Consider the following 25,693-nt stretch of genomic DNA (forward strand, 5'->3'; position numbering starts at 1 on the left):
TGAACCAATCTTGGGGTCATGCTGTCTACAATGGAATAGAAGTCAAAGTAAATGTAACAAGCACTATTTTTGTTTTTGGCTTGTTTGTTTTTCTCCATATCAGCCTAACTCTTTTGTGATTTGGGCATGTATATATATATATATATCCTACAAGACTAACTTTTGGATTATTATATGATGCCAAAATCACAGCTACACCAAACCAAAAACAGGTTTATCTGTCTATCTATCTATGGTAATGTTATGCTAAATTAAATACATATTGTATCACCCAGTTGTATTTTTTTTAACTATTTGGATTTATAGATCACATTTGTCTAGTAATATATACATATAAAATTTGCATAAAATGAAATAAAATTATATAATTCAAAAATGAAAGTGATTAAATTAAACTATGAAATTACACACACACGCACACCTATTTGTATTCATTATTTACATATGCGTTATTTGTATTCATGTGTTAGACTAAATCTAAACAAAAAATACATTATCCTGAAAAAAAATATTCAAAATAGGAGAAAACCTTTATTAATAATTTGTTCATAACTAGAAACGGTTAACACTCAAAAACATCAAAAACATATTCTTTAGAAATTAAAAACCTCATTACACTTCTTTTAAACGACCATGCTTTGCTGCTACACAATATATTAGCGCCTAGTGCAGCCTATTTATTTACATTTAACAAGTTATTTATATATAAAAAATATAATTAAACACTTTCAAAAATACAAATACATTACCTCACAGATAATTAAAATCTACACCATATTACCAGCAAAAAAATATCAAAATAAATTGTGCAAAATATTTGTTCTAGGATTCTAAGTTTAAAATGCTCAAAATTTTTGAAAAAGTTAAAACATTCAGAAAACATTTGATGTTGTTCTAAATGATTTTTTGTGCACTCGGTGAGATATCATTTGAAAGAACTGAGCTGAGTGGAGTCGTTCCAAAAGTTTCTCCAGGGAAAGGAGTAAGAGGAGGCCGCCGGGCCTGGAAAGTGCTGGTACCTGGGAGGAAGGAGCGGGGAGGGATGCTGGAGAGGGTAGGCCAGCGAGAAGGCTTGAGCAGGTGGAAGACAGCTGTTTTTTTCTGTGTCAAGCAAGCAGGGGCGAAACGGTTTCCCATCCCGGACCAGGATCGGAACAACGATTCTGCGCAGAACCGGAGGCGGCGGGATCTCCGCGTCCTGGTGCGCTCCTTCTGCGCGTCCTCTCTTCATCTTATAGCGGTGGTTCTGAAACCAGATCTTGACCTGAGTCGGGGTCAGGCTGAGCAGGCGGGCCAGCTGCTCTCTCTCCGGACCGGACAAGTACCGCTGCTGACGGAAACGCCTCTCCAACTCCAGAGTCTGCGTCTTGGAGAACAAAACGCGGCGCTTCTTGTTCTTTTTGCTACGCTCTGATTGCGCCGAGGTCTCGTCCGTTTTGGTGGAATTGGGACAGGCCTCCAGGCTGCTTTCATCAGAAGCTGTGGAGATTAAACAGCATGTTATAATGCTTAAAAAAAAAAAAAAAAAAAAAAATCAAGAAAGAGCTTTGAAATCATAAAATAATGCACTCACACATGCAGGGACTCGGGTCGCAGTCCATCCAGGAGGTGAAGGCTGAGCTGGTGGAGTAACCCGGAGAGGACCGTGTCGCTGTGTCCCCATCGGGCAAATCCAGGATGCTCCTGACGGAAAAACTGAATTTAGTCGGAACAGCCATCGCGTCTCCAAACCAGCTACAGGGGAAGATCCAGTTTACGCACTGCGCTCCGTAGCACTGTTTACACTTATAAAGCCTGTCCTCCACTGACACCTGACTGGTCTGAGTGCTCGGTAGGTGTGGACGCGCAGAACGCATCAGAGCTTCAACAATGACTGAAGGAAACACTCGTCATCGTCACTGATTCGACCCGAATCGTCGTGTGGATAATGGTGATTGTTGGAGCTGAATCACGTCTTGGGTGGCAACTGACAACAGAGGGCCATCCCTCCTCCTCATCACCCTCATCCTCCCCCTCCTCCTCTAGCCCATCATTTGCATACAAAGTGAGCAATTAGCAGTTTGTTCAAGTAATGACGCGTAATTACGCACTTATTAGCAGCGGTGTGGCTGCGGAGGACACCCCCCCCCCCAAAAAAAACCATTTTGCTACATTAATTTTACGTCACATCAATGCAATGATCTTATTGGAAAAAGCGTGATTTTTTTCTTTAAAAAGATGCAACAACTGATTTGTGCTGATATCTGATTTATTATTTGTCACTTTGCGCGCAGAATAATTTTAATTAAATTGCGGTAAAACCAATTTCTGCTTATTTCCCGAGTCTCTTTTACTAATATATTCTTTAAATCTCAATTTATGTAAATTCTTTTGTTTAAATAGAGGCTGATAAACGCCGTAAATGCAGCCCTTGGTTTCCTATTTGATATCGATATGGGTCCACTTCAGCAGGAAGAGACTGGACTCGTCTCTCTGTCGTCCTGGGTGGTCGGACGAGAGGGGACACAAATAAATGCCAACCATAGGAGGAGAACAAAAGGTCGAAATGTAGCCCCGCGTCCGAGACCCGTTGGAAGCATTTGTTCCAGTCAAGATTTTGCATTTGTTCAGGGGCGCAATAATGCCTGATTGACGCCCCGGCACAATGTCCTTTAAGTTGGCGGGATAAATCCGAGCTTGTTCCGTGTTGTCATGGTTTTGAATGGAGATGAACAGGATGCCGGCCGCTATCTACTGCGATGTATTAAATTCCTTTTAGTTTGTCACAGTTCAGCACAGTCACCGACCTTCATGACGAGCTCAAAATGTCAAATTCAAACATTTACACCGAAGCGCTGCGCGCCGTGACGCGCGGGCCGGATGCGGATTACAGTATCCAGACAGATCGGCTGGAGGGTCGAGTTTACAGGGGCCACTCGATTGGAGAGCAAAAACACAGAAAGGCAAAGAAACGCCGTGTCCCAAAGAGCGAGAATTTTGTGTCCACAATGAGGCAACAGCCCCTTAATCTATTTAAGAGCGCGGACTCGAGCCGAGGAGGGCCCTCTGCTGCTCCAAGAGCCAAATATTTACTCTGCTGTTCAGCTCTCCAGCCCTAAAGTGAGATTTTCCCACAAGCGGCGGATTCACCAGTACTATTGTCACTTTTAATATTTTACATCTGGAGATGAACTCACACTATAAAATAGTGAAACTTCAAACCATTAATAAAATTCAGAAATTTCTTTAACCAAAATCTATTCAATTTTCTCATTTTTAAATTAGAACAATACTTTGAGAGAAATTCATAAATTTGTGTATAACAAATTTCAGTACAATTACAGTACATTTGAGTTGGCCAGAGTTTTACTTTTCAGTGTAACCTGTGACGGTTTAATTTAATTAATTATTTAAAATGCAACATGTTGCATCTGTGCCAGCTAGCTTTGGATAAGTCGTGAGCACTTCAAGGTGCTGCAGTGCTGCGCAAAAGTCTTAAGCTCCCCATGTTTGTGTCCAACCCAATCTCACGCCATTTCGTGATGGCATCACGAAAAGTATAAAAGTCATTTTTGATGTTTTTCATATGCAATTCACACTGAAAAAAAGTAAAACTTGAATCATATAAATTTACTCTATTTTTTTCCACTTGTTAGGTTTCCCTCAAAGTACATTTATAATATGGTTGAAACAACATACTTTAAGAGCAATTTCAGTGGCAGAAATTTCAGTATTTATTTATTTATTGCGAGTGTATTTAAGCTTCACTTTTTCAATGCAGCAAAACATCAAAATGAATAATAAAGTAACAAACCATTTCAGATTAATTAAAACCTGATTACCTTGTGAGATGTAACAATAGACTTGAAAGTACTGAATGGGATGTCTTAAAAGATTGAGTTGACTGAACTTGAAAAGTTGACATAAATTTTATATTTTAAAACAATCAATTTTTTTTCATGGCATAATCAGTAATCGCAGATCTATAGACTTGTGCTCCAAATGTATTCCAGAAAGACAACAAAAAGAAAAAAAATACATTTTATTATTTACACACAATATTTTTTAAGTAATGAAAGCTTATTTGTCTTGATTCCCAACAACAGCACTTTCTTGTGCCTCACAAGAAAGACTATAATTCAAAGGTGAGGGTAGTTTGGCCAGGGGTTAGTATTAAAAATACAATCTGAGACTTACACAAAATGACACTGTCAAAACAGAACATGAGAGAGACTTGAGTTGGTTTATTGTTTTGTTCTATGGAGCCCTTTTATTTGTGGAATACCCGTTGCCCAGTACATTCCAAAAATGAATAATTCATTACTGTAACACAAATGATTTGACTCAATCGTGGAATCATTATAAAAGTTGCTTGAACATTTATATTCATGTTCCATCAACTTAAACTATTAAGGTAGTCTTGACACAACCTTTTTGAATAGTCTTTTTACAGTGGAGAGTTACAGTGGCTGAATGCATGATTCAAATGACAAAAAGCAATCATTAATTAATGATGATGGAGTAATTCATCCAAAATAGCTGTATTTTAAAGGAAAAGTACATTTACTCATGTTTAGTGTAAAATTGGTTAAATTAATTTAGACCAATTGGATATACAATTGCAAATCAGAAAAAAAGGTGACACAGTAAGGGAAATTAAAAACAAACAACCAAACAAACACTGATTTACTTTGACTTCTATTTCATTGTAGATATTATATATTCAAGATATCCATTCCTGCATTTCAGGCTTGCAACACATTCTAAAAAAAATAAATAAATAAATAAAATAAGAAGTTGGGTCACCAAGCATTTACTGGTAACTGGAGACTTTGCAACCAAACAACTTTGGTAACAGCTCTCAGATGGTAGATACCATCTCAGAGCCACTGCATCTTGAGAACTGCTACAATCTTGGAACCACTATGTTCTTGGAGCCAGTATGATCACGATACCACATGTATTAATCCACTATGAACCACTACGATCTCGGGAACCGATGCCTGGTTCTGAGGTTTCACCTCCGCATTGAAAACAAACTCAGTCTATTTACCCACCAGTGCATCCATGAAAACGCTTCAGAATATCTCAAAGAACTCCTCACACCACAATCCACAACAAAACACCTCCACTCCACAAATACTTACCATCTCTGCCACCCCACCCCCACCCCCGCATTGACCATATAAATATACAGATATACATGAGTCCAGTTTCCTGAAAGCTCATTCGTTGCTCATGGGGTAGCGCAGCCTCGTTTGAATCCCTGCATGATATGATTTGACCACTTCCGGGGGCAGCCTGCCGTTGCGCAACACAAACACAGCATCACTTCACACGGAAAGATGGTGTACTGTTTGTTTTCGGCTGCAATCACCGAAGCAGTCGCAAAAAGTGCCGTTTTTTTCCGTTCCCAGTGGAGAAGGGAACACAAAGCATATGGGAGAGGTAAGGTTTAGTGAGATTTAATGTGAATAATGAGCCAGACGAGTGACTGGCTGATAATGCGGATGTCCCCGGAAGTAGCATATGCACTTTCATTTCATCAAACGAGACTATGGTGATGTTTTATATTCAGCTTCCTAGTTGACTGTTTGCTCTCATACATGCTTGGATTATGATTGATTGATAAATCTCTCATTGGATTGATGATTTAAATGACACAGATTTTATATGGGATGGCGGTCAAGCAATTACAAGTTATCCTTATTTTGCTGGTTTGAAATGCGCCATATACAGAACGCACACATCCGTGTATTTTGCACCTTTTGAATTTTTTTGTTTTATTGTCTTGTCAACCTGATAAGGGGTACGCGTAGTTGTATTTTTGTATTGTTGCCATCTCCTGGATGTTGTGGACATTCACACTCTTTGGAACATGAGGTTTTCACATGTGTCAGTTTCTGATTGGTGGACTGATGAGTTGTCTATTTTACTCCTTGATGAAGGCTGAACATCAAAACGCGTCAGAGAGGGATGAACTGTGACTTGTGTTAGTCGTCCAGTGAGTGAGATGTTCTTTTGGCTCCTCAGATCTGTTCAGAGTCTCTGCAAAAGAAAAAAAAAAATTGAAATGACCCTTTTAGACTTTCTGAGTTTTGAGAAACAACATCTCAAATCTGCTATAAAGTGATGACTGATTTATCCACATCTTCTAAACATTCTGCCAAAGTAAATCCACAAAGAAAACAAAAACAGATGCCAATAAAAATGTATTGAGGCAATGTAGCTACAATTTGGTTAAACTGTGAGAATTCTGAACATCTGAAGCCTTTAAACTGTTATGTGTCGACGCGGGTTGAGGAGCGGACCTGCGTCTGACGGAACCCAGCGCTAAAACAACCAGAAAGCGGTTCCAATAATAAAATAATTTATTTTCCCCCTTTGGTGCATAACAAAGTGTACAAACAAAAACTGCGTCGGTCTGGCGAGGTGAAGGACGGCACGCTCTCCAGCGCCCAAAAGGATCGAAGCCCGGCGCTTCTGGACCCACGTTCACCGCCAAACACCCCCCAGGTGGACACGACAAACCGACTCTGCGAAGGATAGAAAAGGTGAGGTAAGTCAGCAGCTACAACTAATATCCTTCAAAAGGCACACACTATCAGCAACACATTCAGGTCCAAATTCAAGCTTTATGTAAATGAGCAGCTTCTCACAACAGGTGGAGGATCATCAGTCCGCACGCCACGGCAGTGAGAAGCGAGCTGCACAACTCTCATCAAAGTTCAAATATACTGCGTAACATAATACCAAGTTACTGTTAACAATTATTCAGATAATCAATCACCTCTGATGTGTGCTGACAGCATGTGTCCCTCACCCTTCCTCCTTCACAGGCACGATGTGTCAAACCCAGGCGCGGTCCTCAGCATCTCACAAACGAACATCACAAGGTTGAGTTCCCGGCAATTCTGCTTGAATCACACATGACTTAAATGCAGAACGCCATCTAATTATCTGCTTCAGCTGAAAGTCTTTAAGGTTGCACGTGAGCACCATCCACAGGTGCTGCACATCATGTTGATGAGGGTGAAGGACTCTTCTGCCAGCACCTTCTCCACAGACAATAAATCAGTTTGCATACCACCTGGAGAGCAAAGAAAAGAAAAGAACACCCAAATGTCCAGCCACACCCCCCAACACACAACATAAACAATAAACTAGCCAGTTTATTAATGAACAGACTGTTTAACCTCTTATTGTCCAGCAGTCAGACCACAGATATTATTGCTACAGTTTACAATAGAATAGTATTGGTGGTCGTGGTGGTGGTGGTGGTGGTGGTGGCTTACAACAAAATTGGGGGTGCTCTCGCAGAACTATTGTACACCACAAGAAAAGAAAACAAGACATCTTATACCACACAAAAAGTTTAAATATGAAATATGTACTGTATGCTGATATACAGTTGTGCTCAAACGTTTACATACCCTGGCAGAATTTTTGTTTTTTGTGGCCATTTTTCAGAGAATATGAATGATAACACAAAAAACTTTTTTCCCCCACTCATGGTTAGTGATATGTTGAAGTAATTTATTGTCAAACAACTGTGTTTACTCTTTTTAAATCATAATGACAACAGAAACTACCCAAATAACCCTGATCAAACGTTTACATACTGCCCCCTTTAACATCAATGACAACTTGGAGTCTTTTCTGGTAGTTGTGGATGAGGCTCTCTGATGGTAAAACTGCCACTGAATATGTCTTGGACTTTATTTACATCAATTATAAAGAAATACAAACAGTATGGCACTCTGTGGTAAATCTGCATGGAGTAGACAGTTCTCAAAAACTGAGTGACTGTGCAAGAACAGTGAGGAAAGCCACCAAGACACCCAGACAACCCAGGAGATGTTATAGGTGCTGTGCTGTAACAGAGAAAGAAGAGTGTGTGGGCGTCTGAATAAAGACTGCACTTTAAAGAAGAACACGCTGAACTTTATTAGACTACACCTGCTAAGAGAACAACCATATAGTGTCTCCCCTGCCTGCTCACCAACATGGCAAATTCGCCTTTTATACAAGCAGGACGAGTGCCCCCTGCTGGTCTCTTACAGACACCACAATAGGCTTATGTGGCTGTGAATGAAAAAATTGTGCACAGTGCAAATTTTGTATTTTGTATCATCACGCTGAGCTTCATAGTGGATTAGAGCGGAGAAAGATATTCTTACACCAAAACAGATGAAATCTACAAATCAAAATTACCTTCTGGCAGTTTGTAACTAAACTTTCAGGTCTTCTTTTTAAGAAAATCCTCCTCTATACCACTTTATCATGAAGCTCTATAACTGGTGATACTAACTTTTCTTTTGAAATTAGGAGAATAAAGCGTTGCTGAAGTAATTCAAATAAAGTGACTCCTGCTGGATTTCGAGTTATTTTTCCCTCCTTTTTGTGACTTTTCTCTATTTATATATTGTACTTGATCACATTTTGGACACAACACAGAACATGTAATTCATAATCAATTTCGTTATGTGAAAAGGTGCACAAATTGTATGTAAAAGCACATGCCATATGATCCATCAATGTCATTAAATAAAACATTTAAAACACTCACAGTTTTGCAATAATTGCCATTTAAAAAATAAATAAAAACAAAACCTATATGCATCACCTTACATTTGACTTCAATAAAACTGATTAATCATTCACTTTTTTGTATAGTGGAATTGTGTATTTGAACACACTGAAATGTGAAAATTTCAGCAACAAACATTCATACAGAGAACAATAAAACCAATAAAACTTTTGAGCACAACTGTAAGCAACAGTGGTAAGAAAAACTTTTTTTTTTTTTTTTTTGAGAAAGAAACCTCTGAAGGATTGAGTACTTATGCCCTTACCATTTAAGCAATGAAATTCCTCCAGAGTCTTCCAATCGCTTAATGACATCATACACTGTGGAGGAAGAAACATGCAAATCCTTTTCAGTTTCTCTGGGAGGAATTTTTTTTTTTAATTTTCAATAATTTTCTCATGCTTTTTTGCCAAAATGGAGATCGACTTATCTTTGCTCCTCAGAAACATAGCCTTTCATGAATACATCTTTTGCATCAAATCATGTTTGCACTCCCCTTTTGACATCACTTGTTTGAAATAACACACACACACACACACACTCATCTTCAACCGCTTATCCAGTCTGTTGCAGGACCACATATAGACAGACAAACACATGCACACCTAAAGACAATTCAAAGTTTCCAATCCACCTAACCTGCATGTCTTTGGATGTGGAGTCGGAGCACCCGGAGAAAACCCATGCAAACATGCGGAGAACATGCAAACTCCACACAGAAAGGCTCCCAATGCACTGTTGTGTCGCTGTGAGCCAACAGTGGTAACCACTAAGCCACTGTGCTGCCTGTTTGAAATAACATCATTATTTAATTTTTAAACCTCATTATTAGCCCTAAATTGCATTGTCCCAAATATTTTTGTGTGTTGCAGGTCTGAACGCAGTAATTGATGTATATTAATAATTGAAATTAAGATGACCACACACACCCAAACCTATGCATATTTAAATGTGATTTTTTTTTTTTTTTTTTTTTACAGCAAAATGTTTACAACAAAATATTTAAATACTTAAAATCTTCAAATCATTTGAAAAAGTTTGGTAAAACTTTTCATTCCATCCACTTCAATCTTTGGCCATTAAAAGTGATGAAATATTCAAATTATGTGCTGTTATTTTTCATTTCTGGGTAAACACACTTCATATTGTTGATACTTCATCATCATTTTCCCCTGACCTTTGACCCCCGATTCTAAAATGACATGGCACGATTCTCTGGCTGTTAACGTTTCATACAAATGAAGCCGTTTAATGTCACTAAGCAACAAATCCACAGCTGCTAAGACAGGCCCTCAGTGTGAGTGTCTGCTCTGTAATTAGATGCAGCTTTCTACAAAATGCTAATAGTATTTACAGGACACCAGGTGCAGCTGCTGAAGCATCAGACTCGTCCTCTGCACTGCTGGTCCAGGACAATCCATGAAGTGCAACGGTCAGGATGGAAACGACCACAGAGCGAACGCAGATTTAACAGCTCACTATTTAGAAGTTTGACTTTGAATTTGGAAATTAGTTTTGTGGCATACTGTCAGTGCACAGCAAATTCACCAGTGATGGATTTCCATGTGAGTGTAAAGTGTTGTGGTTGTGGTGTTAATTTTAGTGTTAACTGAACTCTAGGCAGCTGGAACTTTAAAATGAGAAAAAATGAGTTCCTGTGTTTCCAGCAGAAGTGCTGCTGCAGAGAACTGAAACAATCACAGGCTGCAGCCCAACCTGGCAACTTTGCAGCGCTACAATTTCAGTGTGAAACTTTATTATTAAGAGAATCTCACAACGCTTGTTATAAAAAATGTAACATTAAATTGATAAAATAGTTGCTGAATTCAAAGCTGACAATTGTTTATTTTTAAAAATAAATCCTGCTGTAACTAAACCAACAAAAGACAAATGCCTATGAAAATAAGACTAGAGTTATTTTCATGAGACAGCTATTTTTGTAATTTTTCTTGTTTTGCTTCCAATTTTTTTCATTTTTCTTTTTTTTTCCCCCCCTCTGGGCTTCCAGTTCCTTCCTGAATCCTTCTTTCCTGGCTGTCATCTCCTCAGAAAAACTGTCTTCCTTGACTGTGAAATATTTTCATTTATTGTCCAGTTCTTCTTCAAAATTCTTTTTCAGTATATTTCCATCTCTTTCATGAAGTCCACTCTCTGCCCTTCTATCTTGTCCTTAAAGCTCTCCTCCTCCTTAGCTACCATGTCTTTAATGAAATAGTCCTCCTTCCATCTGAAACTTAAATTTTTGGCCTCCAGCTCCATTTCGAAACATCTTTTCTGGTCAGAAAACTCAACTCCCTCAGTCTCTACTCCTGGACTGCCAGCTCCTCCCTGAATCGCTGCTCCTCAACTTTGCACTCTTTTCTGAAATACTCCTTCTGGCCTTCAAGCTCCTGCTTAAAAATCTCCTCCTTGGCTGCCATCTCTTCCAGAAAATGGTTCTCCTTCCATCTGAAGCTTTCGGGCCCCTTCACACATAACACGAAGTTGGGCGAAAGAAGCAGAAACCAGCCAAAAATTTGTGAACAAAAATGAAATTGGGAAGCATGAACCATTCCACTTGCTGTCGGGAGGGAAACACGGTTGGACAGGTGTGCACAATACCGCGGCAATGGTTTCATGTACGCTCATGCTTGCATGAATACAGTGCGAGCACCTGGAAAGTGTGACACCACACATCAAGCGGACAATACAAGTATGATCCTTCTGTTCCTCTGTATATGACCCATGGTGATAGATGTCCAGTCATGAAATGAATGAAGCAGCGTGCTCTTATCATGTCCACATCTGTTGGTGCCCTGTGTCCAGCTGGCCCTGCACACGTCTGGTGAGCGGTGCTCCAAAGGACCATAGCTAACGAGGGTGACGTGACATTTAGATTGCCAGCTGAATGTACACATGATCAGATGTTCCTTTCACATTACAGCCTGCCGATGTGCGCGCTGACAGGGTCGTTCTCCCCGTTGCAATGGTGATGTGTTTTTATGTATTTCCACATGAGGACAGCATGCCTAAGCACGCGCCTCACAGTGGAGTGTTGTAAGGTGATGTCTGTCATAACACCATACGTGTTCTCCAGTTATGACTTGCGGGCCCGCAGATCCCAACAGCAGCAGCTGGCATGGACAGGCCTACCTTACCGAACAAACTCAGCTCAAAGAAAAAGTGCCACTCTCTGTTCCTTTATGTGATTGTTGTATAATTATGTATTTAGTTATTGTTGTATGTATTTATTTAACTGTACTGTTCTCTGTGTTTTTAATTTAACACGTCATGTGCACTGAGCCACTGCCAGCCGGAAACTGATGTGCATTGCTGGAGTGTTCTCGATGTTGTTGATGGAAAGACATACGTATGTCCTCCAGCTGAGTTGCGAGTATACAGCTGCCAGCTGTCCCAGCTGGACATTACAGCCGTAATGAGGGGGGCGACACACTCACAGTGTCACACTCACACAGCACACGTGTTGGGGGGGCCTTACATGACGTTTGTTGCTTAACGGCACACTCATGGGGCACTTAGAAAATGTGCTGCCATTCACACAGCCAGGTCGAAAGTGGTCAGCTGCTCTCTACTCTCGTGCGGGCAGCGCGAATGGCCCCGACTTTTCTAAGTGCCCCACGATGGTGTTGGATGTTTGTTGGTGGCACCTGGACTCCGGCCAACACCTGCTGAGAGAGGGTTGAATGAGCACTCGCTGTCTTTTGGCCACTAGTGTGAATGCTGCCTCAATCACGTCATTCGGCCACGGTGCGAGATGGGCGATGATGTCATGCAGCATATCATGCCGCGGCATGATATGTCCGATCTGCGTAAGATATGCCATGCGAATGCTGCAAACACGATCAGCTGACAATGCAACATCATATCAATAGAAGTGTTAGACTTGCTCTGAAGAGCACCTGTACCAATTCTTATGGAGATTTGACAAAATTTGGGACCTGTGAAAAATTAATACGTTGGACATGAACGAGTGAAGCGCTTCAGCATCTCATCATATCATTTAGGTTTTTCAGTAAATGCTTCTGTGGAGCATTAGCATGGCTAAAAATCTTCAGCTTCTGGGGGGCTTTTCTCCCCAGGCGCTTCTAACTACAGCCATCTTAACCCCCTGCCACTTTAAGTATTTTTTAACTGTAGATGTAAAGTCATATTCAAACTTTTCAGCTAGTTGACAGTAGGGCTGCACAATATGGCCAAATTTGCTGAACTTTCAGGTCTTCCTTTTAAGAAAATCCTCCTCTACACCACACCATCAGAAAGCTGGATTTTATATTTTTAATTAAATTTATACCAAGTTGTAGACATTTGCTATCAGTTTGAGTTTAAGGAAGATAATTTTAGACTTTTTTTTTTGTATTTGAAATGGCATCAAAAATTTAAATGTGTGAAATACCAAGTGTTCCAATACTTTTGAGGGCAGTTGAGAAACACTCAGGCAGCATCTTACATCTCAAATAAGCAAACAGAGCAAGACTCAGCTGAAGCTGCTCATTTTATTAATTAGAAATGACCGGAGAAACTTGTGTATACATTCACATACATATACACACACACACACACATATATATATATATATATATATATATATACACAACCCCTGGCAAAAATTATGGAATCACTGGCCTCGGAGGATGTTCATTCAGTTGTTTCATTTTGTAGAAAAAAAAGCAGATCACAGACATGACACAAAACTAAAGTCATTTCAAATGGCAATTTTCTGGCTTTAAGAAACACCATAAGAAATCGGGAAAAAAAATTGTGGCAGTCAGTAACGGTTACTTTTTAGACCAAGCAGAGGGAAAAAAATTCACTCAATTCTGAGGAAAAAATTATGGAATCATGAAAAACAAAAGAATGCTCCAACACATCACTAGTATTTTGTTGCACCACCTCTGGCTTTTATAATAGCTTGCAGTCTCTGAGGCATGGACTTAATGAGTGACAAACAGTACTCTTCATCAATCTGGCTCCAAGTTTCTCTGATCGCTGTTGCCAGATCAGCTTTGCAGGTTGGAGCCTTGTCATGGACCATTTTCTTCAACTTCCACCAAAGATTTTCATTTGGATTAAGATCCGGACTATTTGCAGGCCATGACATTGACCCTATGTGTCTTTTTGCAAGGAATGTTTTCACAGTTTTTGCTCTATGGCAAGATATTATACATCTTGAAAAATGATTTCATCATCCCCAAACATCCTTTCAATTGATGGGATAAGAAAAGTGTCCAAAATATCAATGTAAACTTGTGCATTTATTGATGATGTAATGACAGCCATCTCCCCAGTGCCTTTACCTGACATGCAGCCCCATATCATCAATGACTGTGGAAATATACTTGTTCTCTTCAGGCAGTCATCTTTATAAATCTCATTGGAACGGCACCAAACAAAAGTTCCAGCATCATCACCTTGCCCAATGCAGATTCGAGATTCATCACTGAATATAACTTTCATCCAGTCATCCACAGTCCACGATTGCTTTTCCTTAGCCCATTGTAACCTTGTTTTTTTCTGTTTAGGTGTTAATGATGGCTTTCATTTAGCTTTTCTGAATGTAAATCCCATTTCCTTTAGGCGGTTTCTTACAGTTCGGTCACAGACATTGACTCCAGTTTCCTCCCATTCGTTCCACATTTGTTTTGTTGTGCATTTTCAATTTTTGAGACATATTGCTTTAAGTTTTCTGTCTTGACGCTTTGATGTCTTCCTTGGTCTACCAGTATGTTTGCCTTTAACAACCTTCCCATGTTGTTTATATTTGGTCCAGAGTTTAGACACAGCTGACTGTGAACAACCAACATCTTTTGCAACATTGCGTGATGACTTACCCTCTTTTAAGAGTTTGATAATCCACTCCTTTGTTTCAATTGACATCTCTCGTGTTAGAGCCATGATTCATGTCAGTCCACTTGGTGCAACAGCTCTCCAAGGTGTGATCACTCCTTTTTAGATGCAGACTAACGAGCAGATCCGATTTGATGCAGGTGTTAGTTTTGGGGATGAAAATTTACAGGGTGATTCCATAATTTATTCCTCAGAATTGAGTGAGTCCATATTTTTTTCCCTCTGCTTGGTCTAAAACAGTAACCGTTACTGCCGTTACAATTTTTTTTTTCCGGATTTCTTATAGTTTCTTAAAGCCAGAAAGTTGCCATTTGAAATGACTTTAGTTTTGTGTCATGTCTGTGATCTGCTTTTTTTTCTACAAAATTCAACAACTGAATGAACATCCTCCGAGGCCGGTGATTCCATAATTTTTGCTAGGGGTTGTATATAAGGCAACCCAAATTAAAGGAGAAATGCTGCTTTTAACAACCTGGACCTAATTTCTTACATAAAACATGGCTGTTTACTCACCAATATAACTTTAGTGTCATTAGGAGTCCGTTGTTCAGACGATGTGTTCAGGTTTAAATCTGGCTCACAGCGCCAACTACTGCACAGGAGGGACCTAGCAGTCAATATGTGCCACCAATTTCAAAATGGCTCTTTTCAACCAGATGGCAGTGCTGTGACATGGCAATCATCTGGGTGGCACCTGGGGTGTCCAATCACATTTCAGGGCAGTCCAGTGCAACCCAGCTACACCCATGCCAGGAAGTGTTCAACATTTGACATTTCCTGTTTCACTGTGGACTCAAAATTTAGCACTTCCTGTTTCAGTCTCAAGTTAGCACTGAATTCCTGTGAGATCTTGTTTATTGTCAAACCAGGAACTGTCGATCCAAGAAGTGTTCAACATTTGACTTTTTAAAAATGTATTTAATGAGACAAACAAAAAGTTACACAGAAACCTTACAGAGGCTTAAATCCAACAGCAAAAACAGCATACCAAAGGACAGGTTAATAATAATAATAAAAAAAAACAGATCAAAACTAGAAGGGATATTATATATATATATATATATATATATATATATATATATATATATATATACCTTTCCAAAGTTAAACACGTTTGACATTTCCTGTTTCACTGTGGACACAAAATTTGGCACTTCCTGTTTCAGTCTCAACTTGCCACTGAATTCCCACAAGATCCCATAAGATCTACTATACTGTCAATCCAGGAAGTGTTCAACATTTGACATTTCCTGTTTCACTGTGAGCTCAAAATTTGGCACTTCCTGTTTCATTATGAACTTGCCACTGAGTTCCCGTGAGATTCCATGAGACCTCGTCTACTATCCAGGAAGTGTCGATGCAGGAAGTGCTCAACATTTGACATTTCCTGCTTCACTGTGGACTCAAAATTTGGCACTTCCTGTGTGGGACTCAATGTACCATGAGTAAACTTTGCTCATAAAAATTATTAAGCTTTTCCATAAAATTCAAAATGATGGAAAACGGATATTGTGAAAAATTATGTCATAAGGTTGACTCAAAGAATCAAACAGTACATTGTTTTTGAAAACTGAATATACGGTTCAAAAGTTACATGCTTAAACAGACTTGCAAGATCGACTTGTTGGTGGCACATGATACTTGGTGAAAAGAATCAGAGTACATTGCTGAGTTAATGTGCCAAATTATATAAATTTTCCCATATGGTTACATGAGTTGATGAGTTGCCAACAGTCTATGGTTGCCATAGACCTCCATTGCAGAAGAAGAACAGTGCCTCAGAGTGAAAGTGGCCAAAAGATATATGATGTCAGGAACACATAGAATGAGAAAATGTTATAAGGCCGACTATCCCTGTTTTGTCCTTTAGAACCACTGTGACGTCACTACTATACGTTAAGTGGTACAGATTACTCTTTTTTGGCCCTGCCACACCTTCAGAGAAGGATGTTCATGCAACAAAATGGATCAGAATCAGAATCAAATTTATTCTGATTCTGATTTGTGGCTGGACCACTCACAACTTCAGAGAAGGATGTTCATGCGACAAAACGGATCACAATCAGAATCAAATTTATTCTAATTCTGATTTGTGGCTGGACCACTCACAACTTCAGAGAAGGATGTTCATGCAACAAAATGGATCAGAATCAGAATCAAATTTATTCTGATTCTGATTTGTGGCTGGACCACTCACAACTTCAGAGAAGGATGTTCATGCGACAAAACGGATCACAATCAGAATCAAATTTATTCTAATTCTGATTTGTGGCTGGACCACTCACAACTTCAGAGAAGGATGTTCATGCGACAAAACGGATCACAATCAGAATCAAATTTATTCTAATTCTGATTTGTGGCTGGACCACTCACAACTTCAGAGAAGGATGTTCATGCAACAAAATGGATCAGAATCAGAATCAAAATTATTCTGATTCTGATTTGTGGCTGGACCACTCACAACTTCAGAGAAGGATGTTCACCCAACAAAACAAATCAAATCTGTGCTCTCCATGTCCCATGTGCCTTCTGGCAAACTAAAGCTGAACTTTCAAATGTTCATTTTTTATTATATAAATACGAATTTTAGAAGTCCCTTCTATACAAAACCTGCTTAGCTGTAATTTTATCTTATAAATGTTTAACTTTAAAACAAGGTATCAGCAAATCTATCAATGAAAAATGAAGGAGTTGACCCAGAAATGGTCAAATTTGCTCTACTATCATAAGAAAACACGCCATGATAATTTATGCGTTTGTGCACAAATAATTCATTCAAACCGCTTCATTCTTTCACATCTTTACATGCGACACTTGGCTGCCCTCTAGAGGACAAATTGTAGAGTCTCCTGTGTTCAGTTGTTGAGGAATAAACATCAGCAAAACACGGGAGAAAACAAACTTACAAAGGCCCTCTGGAGAATAAAATCCAGATTTAATACCATATCTGTAGCACTTACGTCTTACTGGGAGCAGCCTGCAGCTGCTGAGGGTACTCAGGATGATCCCTGTAGGATTAGAACCCTGTAGGATTAGAACCTGTGCAAAACAAGGACTGCTGGGCCTTGCTCAGAAGCACTGAGGGCAGGGTGCTGAGGAATGAAAACACTGTCCTCAAATGGGATTCTTCAGCTGCAAAGACATATTTCTTCACTGGGTTCCATGAGACATTTCCAATATCACATAATCAATTATTTAACGTCCTATATAAAAACTTAATTTTGCATCTTAAATTTGAGAATTTCTTATTTTCTCCAGTGGACAAAAGGGCTACTTTCCTAACAAACATACCAAGGACATATTGCTTTAAAGTTCCTACCTCCCTTTTTCTTTCTTCCAGTGCTTCAAATGTGTTTAAAATGTCTTTTAAACCATTATAAACTCACTGTGCACTGCTACATACCAATAGCTATGCTTTAAACTGATTTATTATTTATTTATTTACTTACTTACAATACTGACTTAAAGTGTTTTAAAGACATTCACAGCAGATAGTCACTTTAAATGATTTGAAGCCATACAACTTCAAACTGTCTAAATGTGAGAACTGGACTGCGACTGCATTTCTGATTGAAATATGAATAAAACTGTTTATACAACTCATAGCAAGTTTCCTGTTGTCACTAATAACTCAACTAAAATTACATATTAACTGGTATGTATCGATAACATCACTGCAAGATTTTTGTAACCTCATTCATCATTTTGTGCACACACACACTATATATATATATATATATATATATATATATATATATATATATATATATATATATACACACACACACACACACACACACCAAGTCTGATAAATACAGAATGACACCCCCCCCCCCCCCAAAAAAAAAAAAACAAAAACAGAACCCATACAAAAATTGTAATAAATCCCAGCAAACCTCTAGAGAAAGTTTCAAGAAATTTGCTGGACATTTGTGGGATTTATTACATTTTTTTTCCACCCTGTATCATACAATATTCCACATAAGCAATTTTCACTGTATAAAATAATAAAATTAGAATAGCAGCAGGACACATGCAAATAAAATATAGGCAGACTGTGAAAATGAAATTTTCCTACTTTACACATTATGTTCACCTTCAAAAATAATTATTCTTTATTTAACAATAAAAAATATATATTGTAATTGTAAACATGACAAACCTTGGAGCTACATGGTGTTATTTACCATGGTCAATGTCAATAGTCAGCTGATTTTCCAGAGACTTTTGTTAAAATACAGTGTACAAAGAACATCCCTTTAAGCATGCATGAATGTGTTCTGTGACTGACTGTGCTGCTATTTCACCATCTGTGTTCAGCTGCTTCAGATTTTAACTACATGGGGTCAGTGTGGCCTCACTTTCAATGCAAACAAGAAGCTTCAAATGTACAGAGACCGGACCCCGCAAGGTACAGTGCATCCAAAAAGTATTCACAGCACTCCACATTTTCCACATTTTGTTATGTTACAACTTTATTCCAAAATCTAGTAAATTCATGTTTCCCCCTCAAAATTCTACTCACAACACCTCATAATGACAACATGAAAAGTTTTTTTTTTTTTGCAAATTTAGTAAAAATTTTAAAAACTAAGAAATCACACACACATACACACACACATACATATTATATAAGTATTCACACCCTTTGTTCAATACTTTGGATACGGCAATGTGTGGCACCAGTGCATGCTCCCTGATTTGACTTGTTCAAAAGATTTCATATAAACAGGGATTAAAAGTTCTCCATCACTACAACAGATTTCCATCAAGGGGGCTGCCAAAACGCCATACGTGTGCATCCAAAAAGTATTCAGTGCTTCATTTTTTTTCCCACATTTTGTGTCCAAAATGGAGCAAATTAATTTTTCCCTTCAAAATTTTACTCACAAGACCCCATAATGGTAGCATGAAAAAAGTTTTGTACATAAGTATTCACACCCTTTGCTCAGTACTTTGTTGATGCACCTTTGGCAAAAATTACAAGCTCAAGTCTCCTTGAATATGATGCCACAAGCCTGACACACCCATCTTTGGGCAGTTTTGTCCATTCCTCTTTACAGCACCTCTCAAGCTCCATCAGACTGGATGGGGAGTGTTGGTGCACAGGCATTTTCAGATCTCTCCAGAGATGTTCAATCAGATTCAGTTCTGGGCTCTGGCTGGGCCACTCAAGGACATTCACAGAGTTGTCCTGAAGCCACTCCTTTGATATCTTGGCTGTGCATAGGGTCATTGTCCTGCTGAAAGATGAACCGTTGCCCCAGTCTGATGTCAAGAGCACTCTGGAGCAGGCTTTCATCCAGGATGTCTCTGTACATTGCTGCATTCATCTTTCCCTCATTCTTGATGTCTCCCAGGTCCTGCCACTGAAAAACATCTCCACAGCATCATGCTGCCACCACCACGCTTCGCTGTAGGGATGGTGCCTGGTTTTCTCCAAACATGACCCCTTACATTTACGCCAGAGTTCAATCTTTGTCTCATCAGACCAGATAATTTTGTTTTTCATCTTCTGAGAGTGCTTCAGGTGTCTTATGGCAAACTCCAGGTGGGCTGCAATGTGCCTTTTACTAAGGAGTGGCTTCTGTCTGGCCACTCTACCATACAGACCTGATTGGTGGATTGTCACGTGTAACAGAATTCTTTCAGGCTAATGCAAACTATAGCTCACATGTGCTGTATAAATCAACAATAAATAAACCCTTACTTTAAATATCAAGACTGATTTTTAACAGTAAGATTCAGAATCAAACAATTATTACAATTTAAAATGTATCTACCTAGCTCTCTCTCTCTTCAAATTAAATTTCCACCAGATGGCGCTACTTGCATTTACAAAAAAAAACAGTGTCACATCCTACTTCAGCACTGAATCATTTATCAAAGACCACCACCACCACCAACAACAACCATTTATACTGGACAGCAATAAAATGCAATTTAAAAAAGGCTATATAAATTCAGATTAAATTTTTTATAAATTTGATCCAGTGTCATTCTGGAAGTTTTACATAAGCTGACGTTTGTCCTAAAGCACTGAGGCCTCCAGCTTTCCTCCTCTTCATTCTATCACACCATCCAACTCCAAATCATCCCATTTAAACCTAAGTACAATCATGTATGTTTGATTGATTTATCTCATTTCTCTGCCAGCATTCCTTTTCTTTTTTTCTTGGCCATATAGGATCCACAAATTAGACCAGTCTTGCGGTGCGCTTTTGTTGTGCGCTCGCAGAGAGTTTATCTTACCAGATAATCTAATAACGATGCGTAAAGAAATGTGCCCAGAAACGATTAATTGCACGAAAGTTTCGGTTCTTTAATAAGAACTGTCGTGGTGGTTGAAATTTCATATCGATGACTCGACGGTTCGTCCGCAGACACGGTGGTGGGGTTTGCGTCAACACCCCGTTTGGCCTTTCTGCGCAAACGTAACGCGCCACTTTCCCTGGTATCTTTTTTTTTTTTTTTTTTTTTTTTTGGACAAAAAGCGCTCCAAATTAGGTCGGAATGAAATACCGGTATTTAATACTAATGGATGCCAGGTGCCCGCCGAACAGATGTCAAAGTGATGTATGCTTAAAAGTGTCGTAAATATTGTTTCTTTGTGTCCCTCCCTTCTGAAACAGGACTACAGAGGTCGTTAACCCGCGTTCGTCCTCATTAAGGCCGCACTAAAGTTACCACTCGGGCTCGGAGAAGTGCGAACCTGCGCAAAGACTTTTATGGTGTCACCGCAGAGGTGAGGGTCATCAGCGCGGGGTCTCTTCAAGGCTTTTTGGCCAAACGCAGTGGTGTGCGCGCACTAAGTCCAGTCTTATCTCATTTGTATCAGCAGCGATGCGGCTTCCAGTCGGCTTTAGCGGCGCGTTTGGGTGACAAAAAGTGGCCGATGGCGCACGTCTGATGGCGCACCTCCAGGCTTCTGCGGAAACTCTGTGCGCGTCCCGGGCACGAGCTGTTCGTGACACTAAACAGGGAACATTTCGAGGAGCAGAGAGACTTTACATCCATCTGTACAGAAAACCAGATCTGCCTTCAACCGTGATGCCTATTTTTTTTAACCGCAGAGGGATTAGAGCTAAACGGTCTCACAAGAAATCCACGTCCTTTCTTGATAGATGTGCACTTATACAGATTTGACTCGATTAAAACACGTATATCCAGTTATTAATATTATTATATTTTAATGCATAGACTCTGTGTGGTTTTCAACTATGTATATTCCATATAGAAGCATCTAAACTTAATTTGAATTTAAAATGTTGCGTTTTTGTGACATTTATACCGTTCCAAATAGAGTAATTTATAATTTGACATTTATTTATTCAATACCTTAATTCAAGCCGCATACATCTGGTCGATGATAATGTGTTTTTTTATGTTAACTACATATAAAAGCAATATAAACAACTAATAAACACAATAATAAACAAATGTTTGCTATTACTATTGTGTTTAGGAAGATAAAATAATAATCTCAAGCCGCTCGGTAAAATAAACATGGATTAAAAAAAAAAAAAAAATACCATTCGATTAAAATAATTAAATTCGAAACGATTTGACAGAATAACGTTTCGATCTTATCACATCTTTAAAATGTTTGTAGAAAAAAAAACGCGTCAAGTGAAAACGTGATTTGTCGCATTAAATTCTGTGTTATTTTTTATAAATTCTAGGACTCAATGTCAGAGAGAATAAATTATTTCGTGTATGATTTGTTGTTATTTTATAGGAACTCATCTATTCATTACTTGTCATTTATTTACAGTCATTGAGACTAAACTTGGCTGTTTTTTTTTTCAGATTGATCTAAAAATGTTTTGCTGCCTTTCATGCATTATAATCGGGTTTTAATAGAAACGAGCATCGTATCTTTTTTTTTTTTTTTTTTTTTTTTGGCAAAGAGAATTAACTAAAAGTTTTCCAATCGTGTTTGTGCTCAGGTTGCACTGTTTGGCGACAAACTCGACTTGTTGCGTGAGAATTAAAAATGAAAAGTTCTAAAATTACTCCAAAACGGGTGAGATGGGAAAAAAAATGTGGAATCGGAGTTTACGTGGGGTTAAAATAGTATTTTCCCCCTCTGATCAAATCTTTCAAACGCGTTCATCTGATAAAATAAAAGAAACATCGAAGGCGGTCTAATATTTTGAATTTTTGGGGCAACAAACCTGCGCCACAACACGCCCGAACAGGACTGTTAATCTTTTGGCGGTTAAAATCTTTAAAACATGAACAACAGACAGTGGAGTTAATCTTCAAAGAATGAAGATAAATGACAGCTATGGGGACATGTTTAACGAAAAAACAAATATGCGCATTTTGAATGCATTATTTGATGGACACCCTGTGCGCCATGAGGGTGCGTTCTTTTTTTCCCAACGAAAAAACGCGCGTCTCGTATATATTACGCCAAAAACGTTCAAACATAATTTCAAAAACACTTCACAGGGGGGGGGGGGGGAAACATGCTCAGTTTAAACATGAACGAATGTTTGGTAAAGTGCAATAAACAAGAGACAAACAAAAGAACGCGTAAAAGTTCACACTTGGCAGTTTAATTAGGCCTGTGTGAAATTCGGCTACAAACATTTATGCTTTTGGATAAACACGGTTTTTGCAGCCAGTTTATGAATGGTTATAAATGTTGACAAACAGCAAATTAAAAATCAAAACCAAACCGTGAGGTGGAAACGCGAGGAGGTGACGCAGGTCACTTCCCAGCAAACAAAAACAGAAAGAATAAACATAACTAAACATGACTTTAAATATCAAACTGTAAACTAATGATAATTTGACCACAGTGACGTTGCATGAACTGCTGCGCGCAAACGTGAAAACCACTTGACGCACACAGGCGGATGCGTATTTGTGAAAAAGAGAGCAGTACGCGCATTGGTGTGCATGCTCGGCTGCAGAAAGTACCCCCCCCCCCCCCCAACTCATAAAAAAACATGCATCTTTTTCACCTCCAACGAAAACCTATTTTTTATTTCGTACTTTATTTTGCGTAACAGAGTCCCATTTTCCCACTTTGATATGAAACTGGTCCATCAAAATATAGCCGATCATCTTATTTCCTCGGAGCCGTCCTGCTTGCGCGATTCATCACTATGGGAGACAAACACAAGTTTGTGTACTGCCCCCACCCCCACCCCTGCTGAAAAAGACGGGGGGGAAAAAAGATTACAATTTGTCTGACAGTGATGCGTTAATCTTTACATGCCGTATGAACAATTCGATTGGATACGGACGATTTTAGGCTTGTGAACTGTGCAGGCGTGTGACAGCCATGTCGCGCTGGCAAACCAAGCGTGCGCGCCCCGTTAGCGCTGTGGCACGCTCAGAATTCAACGAAAAAAATAAATACATAAATTAAACAAGAAAATGTGCTTCACTTAAATAAAAGTCAGACTCCTTGAACTCAGCACGTCAAACACCCCAATTATATTATAATTTTATTCGTTGTATGATTTTGCATGTTTGAGTGCAATAACCTGAGAAGCATTATTTTTTATCACACTGCGTTTTGTCTGAACGAGCCCATTTTCATGTTCTTGCGCTTATTTGTCTCCGTGGCTCTCTCGTGCGTCTTCGGGTGGAGCTCCGTAACGTGAAGCTTGAAGATGGAGCAGATTGCTGCGACCTTTGATCCCACGCAGCTGACCTTTTGTTATTTCAGCCACCAGAGGCACCTCAGTGGAAACAGGCTGAGCACGTAACCCGGCGGTAAACATTACCTTTGACGCATTAGTGGCCTGGGAGTTGTAGGGTGGGCAGGTGGGGGCACAACCGGTGATACAGTGGTAAATTTAAGACAGAGTGACGAAGACACCACTCCCCCCCCCACCCCCACAACCAACACCACCAAATAAATAAAGTAAAAAAAAAAAAAAACTAAAACAGTGAAGAAATGCATAAATGCACCTCTGCTCAATGGAGCAATCCAAAAAGCGCACCCTTTAAAGGTGCTGCGTCTTGGTAGAAACACATGTCGATGCGCGCTCATCACGCAACAGCTGTACATGGTGACACGGGCTACATCCTGAGGAATATTGTGTACATTCGGACCTTTAATGTATCTTCTGTGTTTAACGTCAGCAGAGATTTCCCTCCAATCTTCATAATTGTAAGACTGAAGTTCGTGGGCGCTGATCCCATGGAGTTGTGCGCTGTCTCTGTGTTGTGGCCTTTAAACCATTTATATATATATATATATATATATATATATATATATATATATATATATATATATGCAACACGAGAAAAAACCCCAAAAAAGCGTGCGAGCTCAAATTTATACGGCATATGTTTGTTTCTCGCGCGTCGGGAAGCAACAAATCTTAAAACTTCCAAAGTGGGGATTTACGCACAGCCGACCCATAGATGTCAGGATGAGGAGCATTAATCCACTTTAAATGTACTGCTCTGTAGTTTTTGTGAGTGAAAAGCCAGTTTCTGCTTTCAGCAATTATTATTAATCACTTAAGAGTCCGCGTGTCCTTGACTGTGTGCGTAATTGGTAAAATCTTCACTGGAATCACTCAGACTGCAATTTGATGTGTGAAAAGTAAAAAATTGTCGAATTAAAACGAAAACGTTCGTTATTGTCATCTGATATATTTTAATTTAATAGACACAAACGTTAAACTCGCCACAGGTTTGACTCTGATGTTAACTTTCTTAATACATAAAAGAAATAAACTGAGTGTAGATCGCCTGATTTTGATTTATTTGCATGTTTTACATCTTAAACAGATAACGCGTCCCTTGGGTTAAAACACAGAAATGTATTATTATATTATTAAAAGCTGAACTTCCAGTAAGCGCAGCAAAAATAACATCTCACCGTTTAAAGGTTTAACCGAAGCCTTCGCGCAATGGTGCGTAAAGCCAAACTCAGGTTTGCCACCTTTTGTTTTCTATAATACATCTTTAATCCAAGTTGAAAATGCTCAGTTTTATGCGGTTTTCCCTGGAAATAGTATTTTCTGTGATGTTCACTTTTTACGCATCAGTGTTGAAAGGTGATGATCTGGCCTAAAACAACATCCTTCATATTTTACATTATACTCACCTATACGTCTCAGTGACAAACGCATCCATAGTGGGAGATCCACGTTTGCTGTCTGATGAGCAGGACGAAAAGGAGGAGAAATGGGAGGGGGTGCGCGGAGCTGTCAGGTCAAAACATGGCACCAATGGGAAAGCAGCCGCGCGTAAAGTCGACAGTATCCTGGAAAGCAGAACCAATCAGCGGGGCACAAGCGCTGG

The 25,693-nt window shown here is 39.2% G+C and overlaps 1 protein-coding gene and 1 long non-coding RNA gene across 2 annotated transcripts; both read right to left on the reverse strand.

The window, feature by feature from the left end:
• Positions 1 to 426: 426 nt before the first annotated feature.
• Positions 427 to 2,900, reverse strand: nkx2.9 (NK2 transcription factor related, locus 9 (Drosophila)). The gene is made up of 2 exons (XM_034195658.1): positions 1,574 to 2,900; positions 427 to 1,479 (listed from the first exon to the last, which is right to left on the reverse strand). The coding sequence occupies exons 1-2, from the start codon at positions 1,854 to 1,856 to the stop codon at positions 926 to 928; spliced, it is 837 nt and encodes a 278-aa protein (XP_034051549.1). The 5' UTR covers positions 1,857 to 2,900; the 3' UTR covers positions 427 to 925.
• Positions 2,901 to 3,136: 236 nt separating this feature from the next.
• LOC117500851 lies at positions 3,137 to 25,558 on the reverse strand. Its single transcript, XR_004557865.1, has 3 exons — positions 25,497 to 25,558; positions 8,835 to 8,889; positions 3,137 to 6,027 (listed from the first exon to the last, which is right to left on the reverse strand). It is a non-coding gene; the product is annotated as an uncharacterized LOC117500851 (long non-coding RNA).
• Positions 25,559 to 25,693: the final 135 nt, after the last annotated feature.

Source organism: Thalassophryne amazonica, chromosome 19 (assembly GCF_902500255.1).
Source record: "Thalassophryne amazonica chromosome 19, fThaAma1.1, whole genome shotgun sequence".
In the NCBI taxonomy this organism is placed as follows: domain Eukaryota; kingdom Metazoa; phylum Chordata; class Actinopteri; order Batrachoidiformes; family Batrachoididae; genus Thalassophryne; species Thalassophryne amazonica.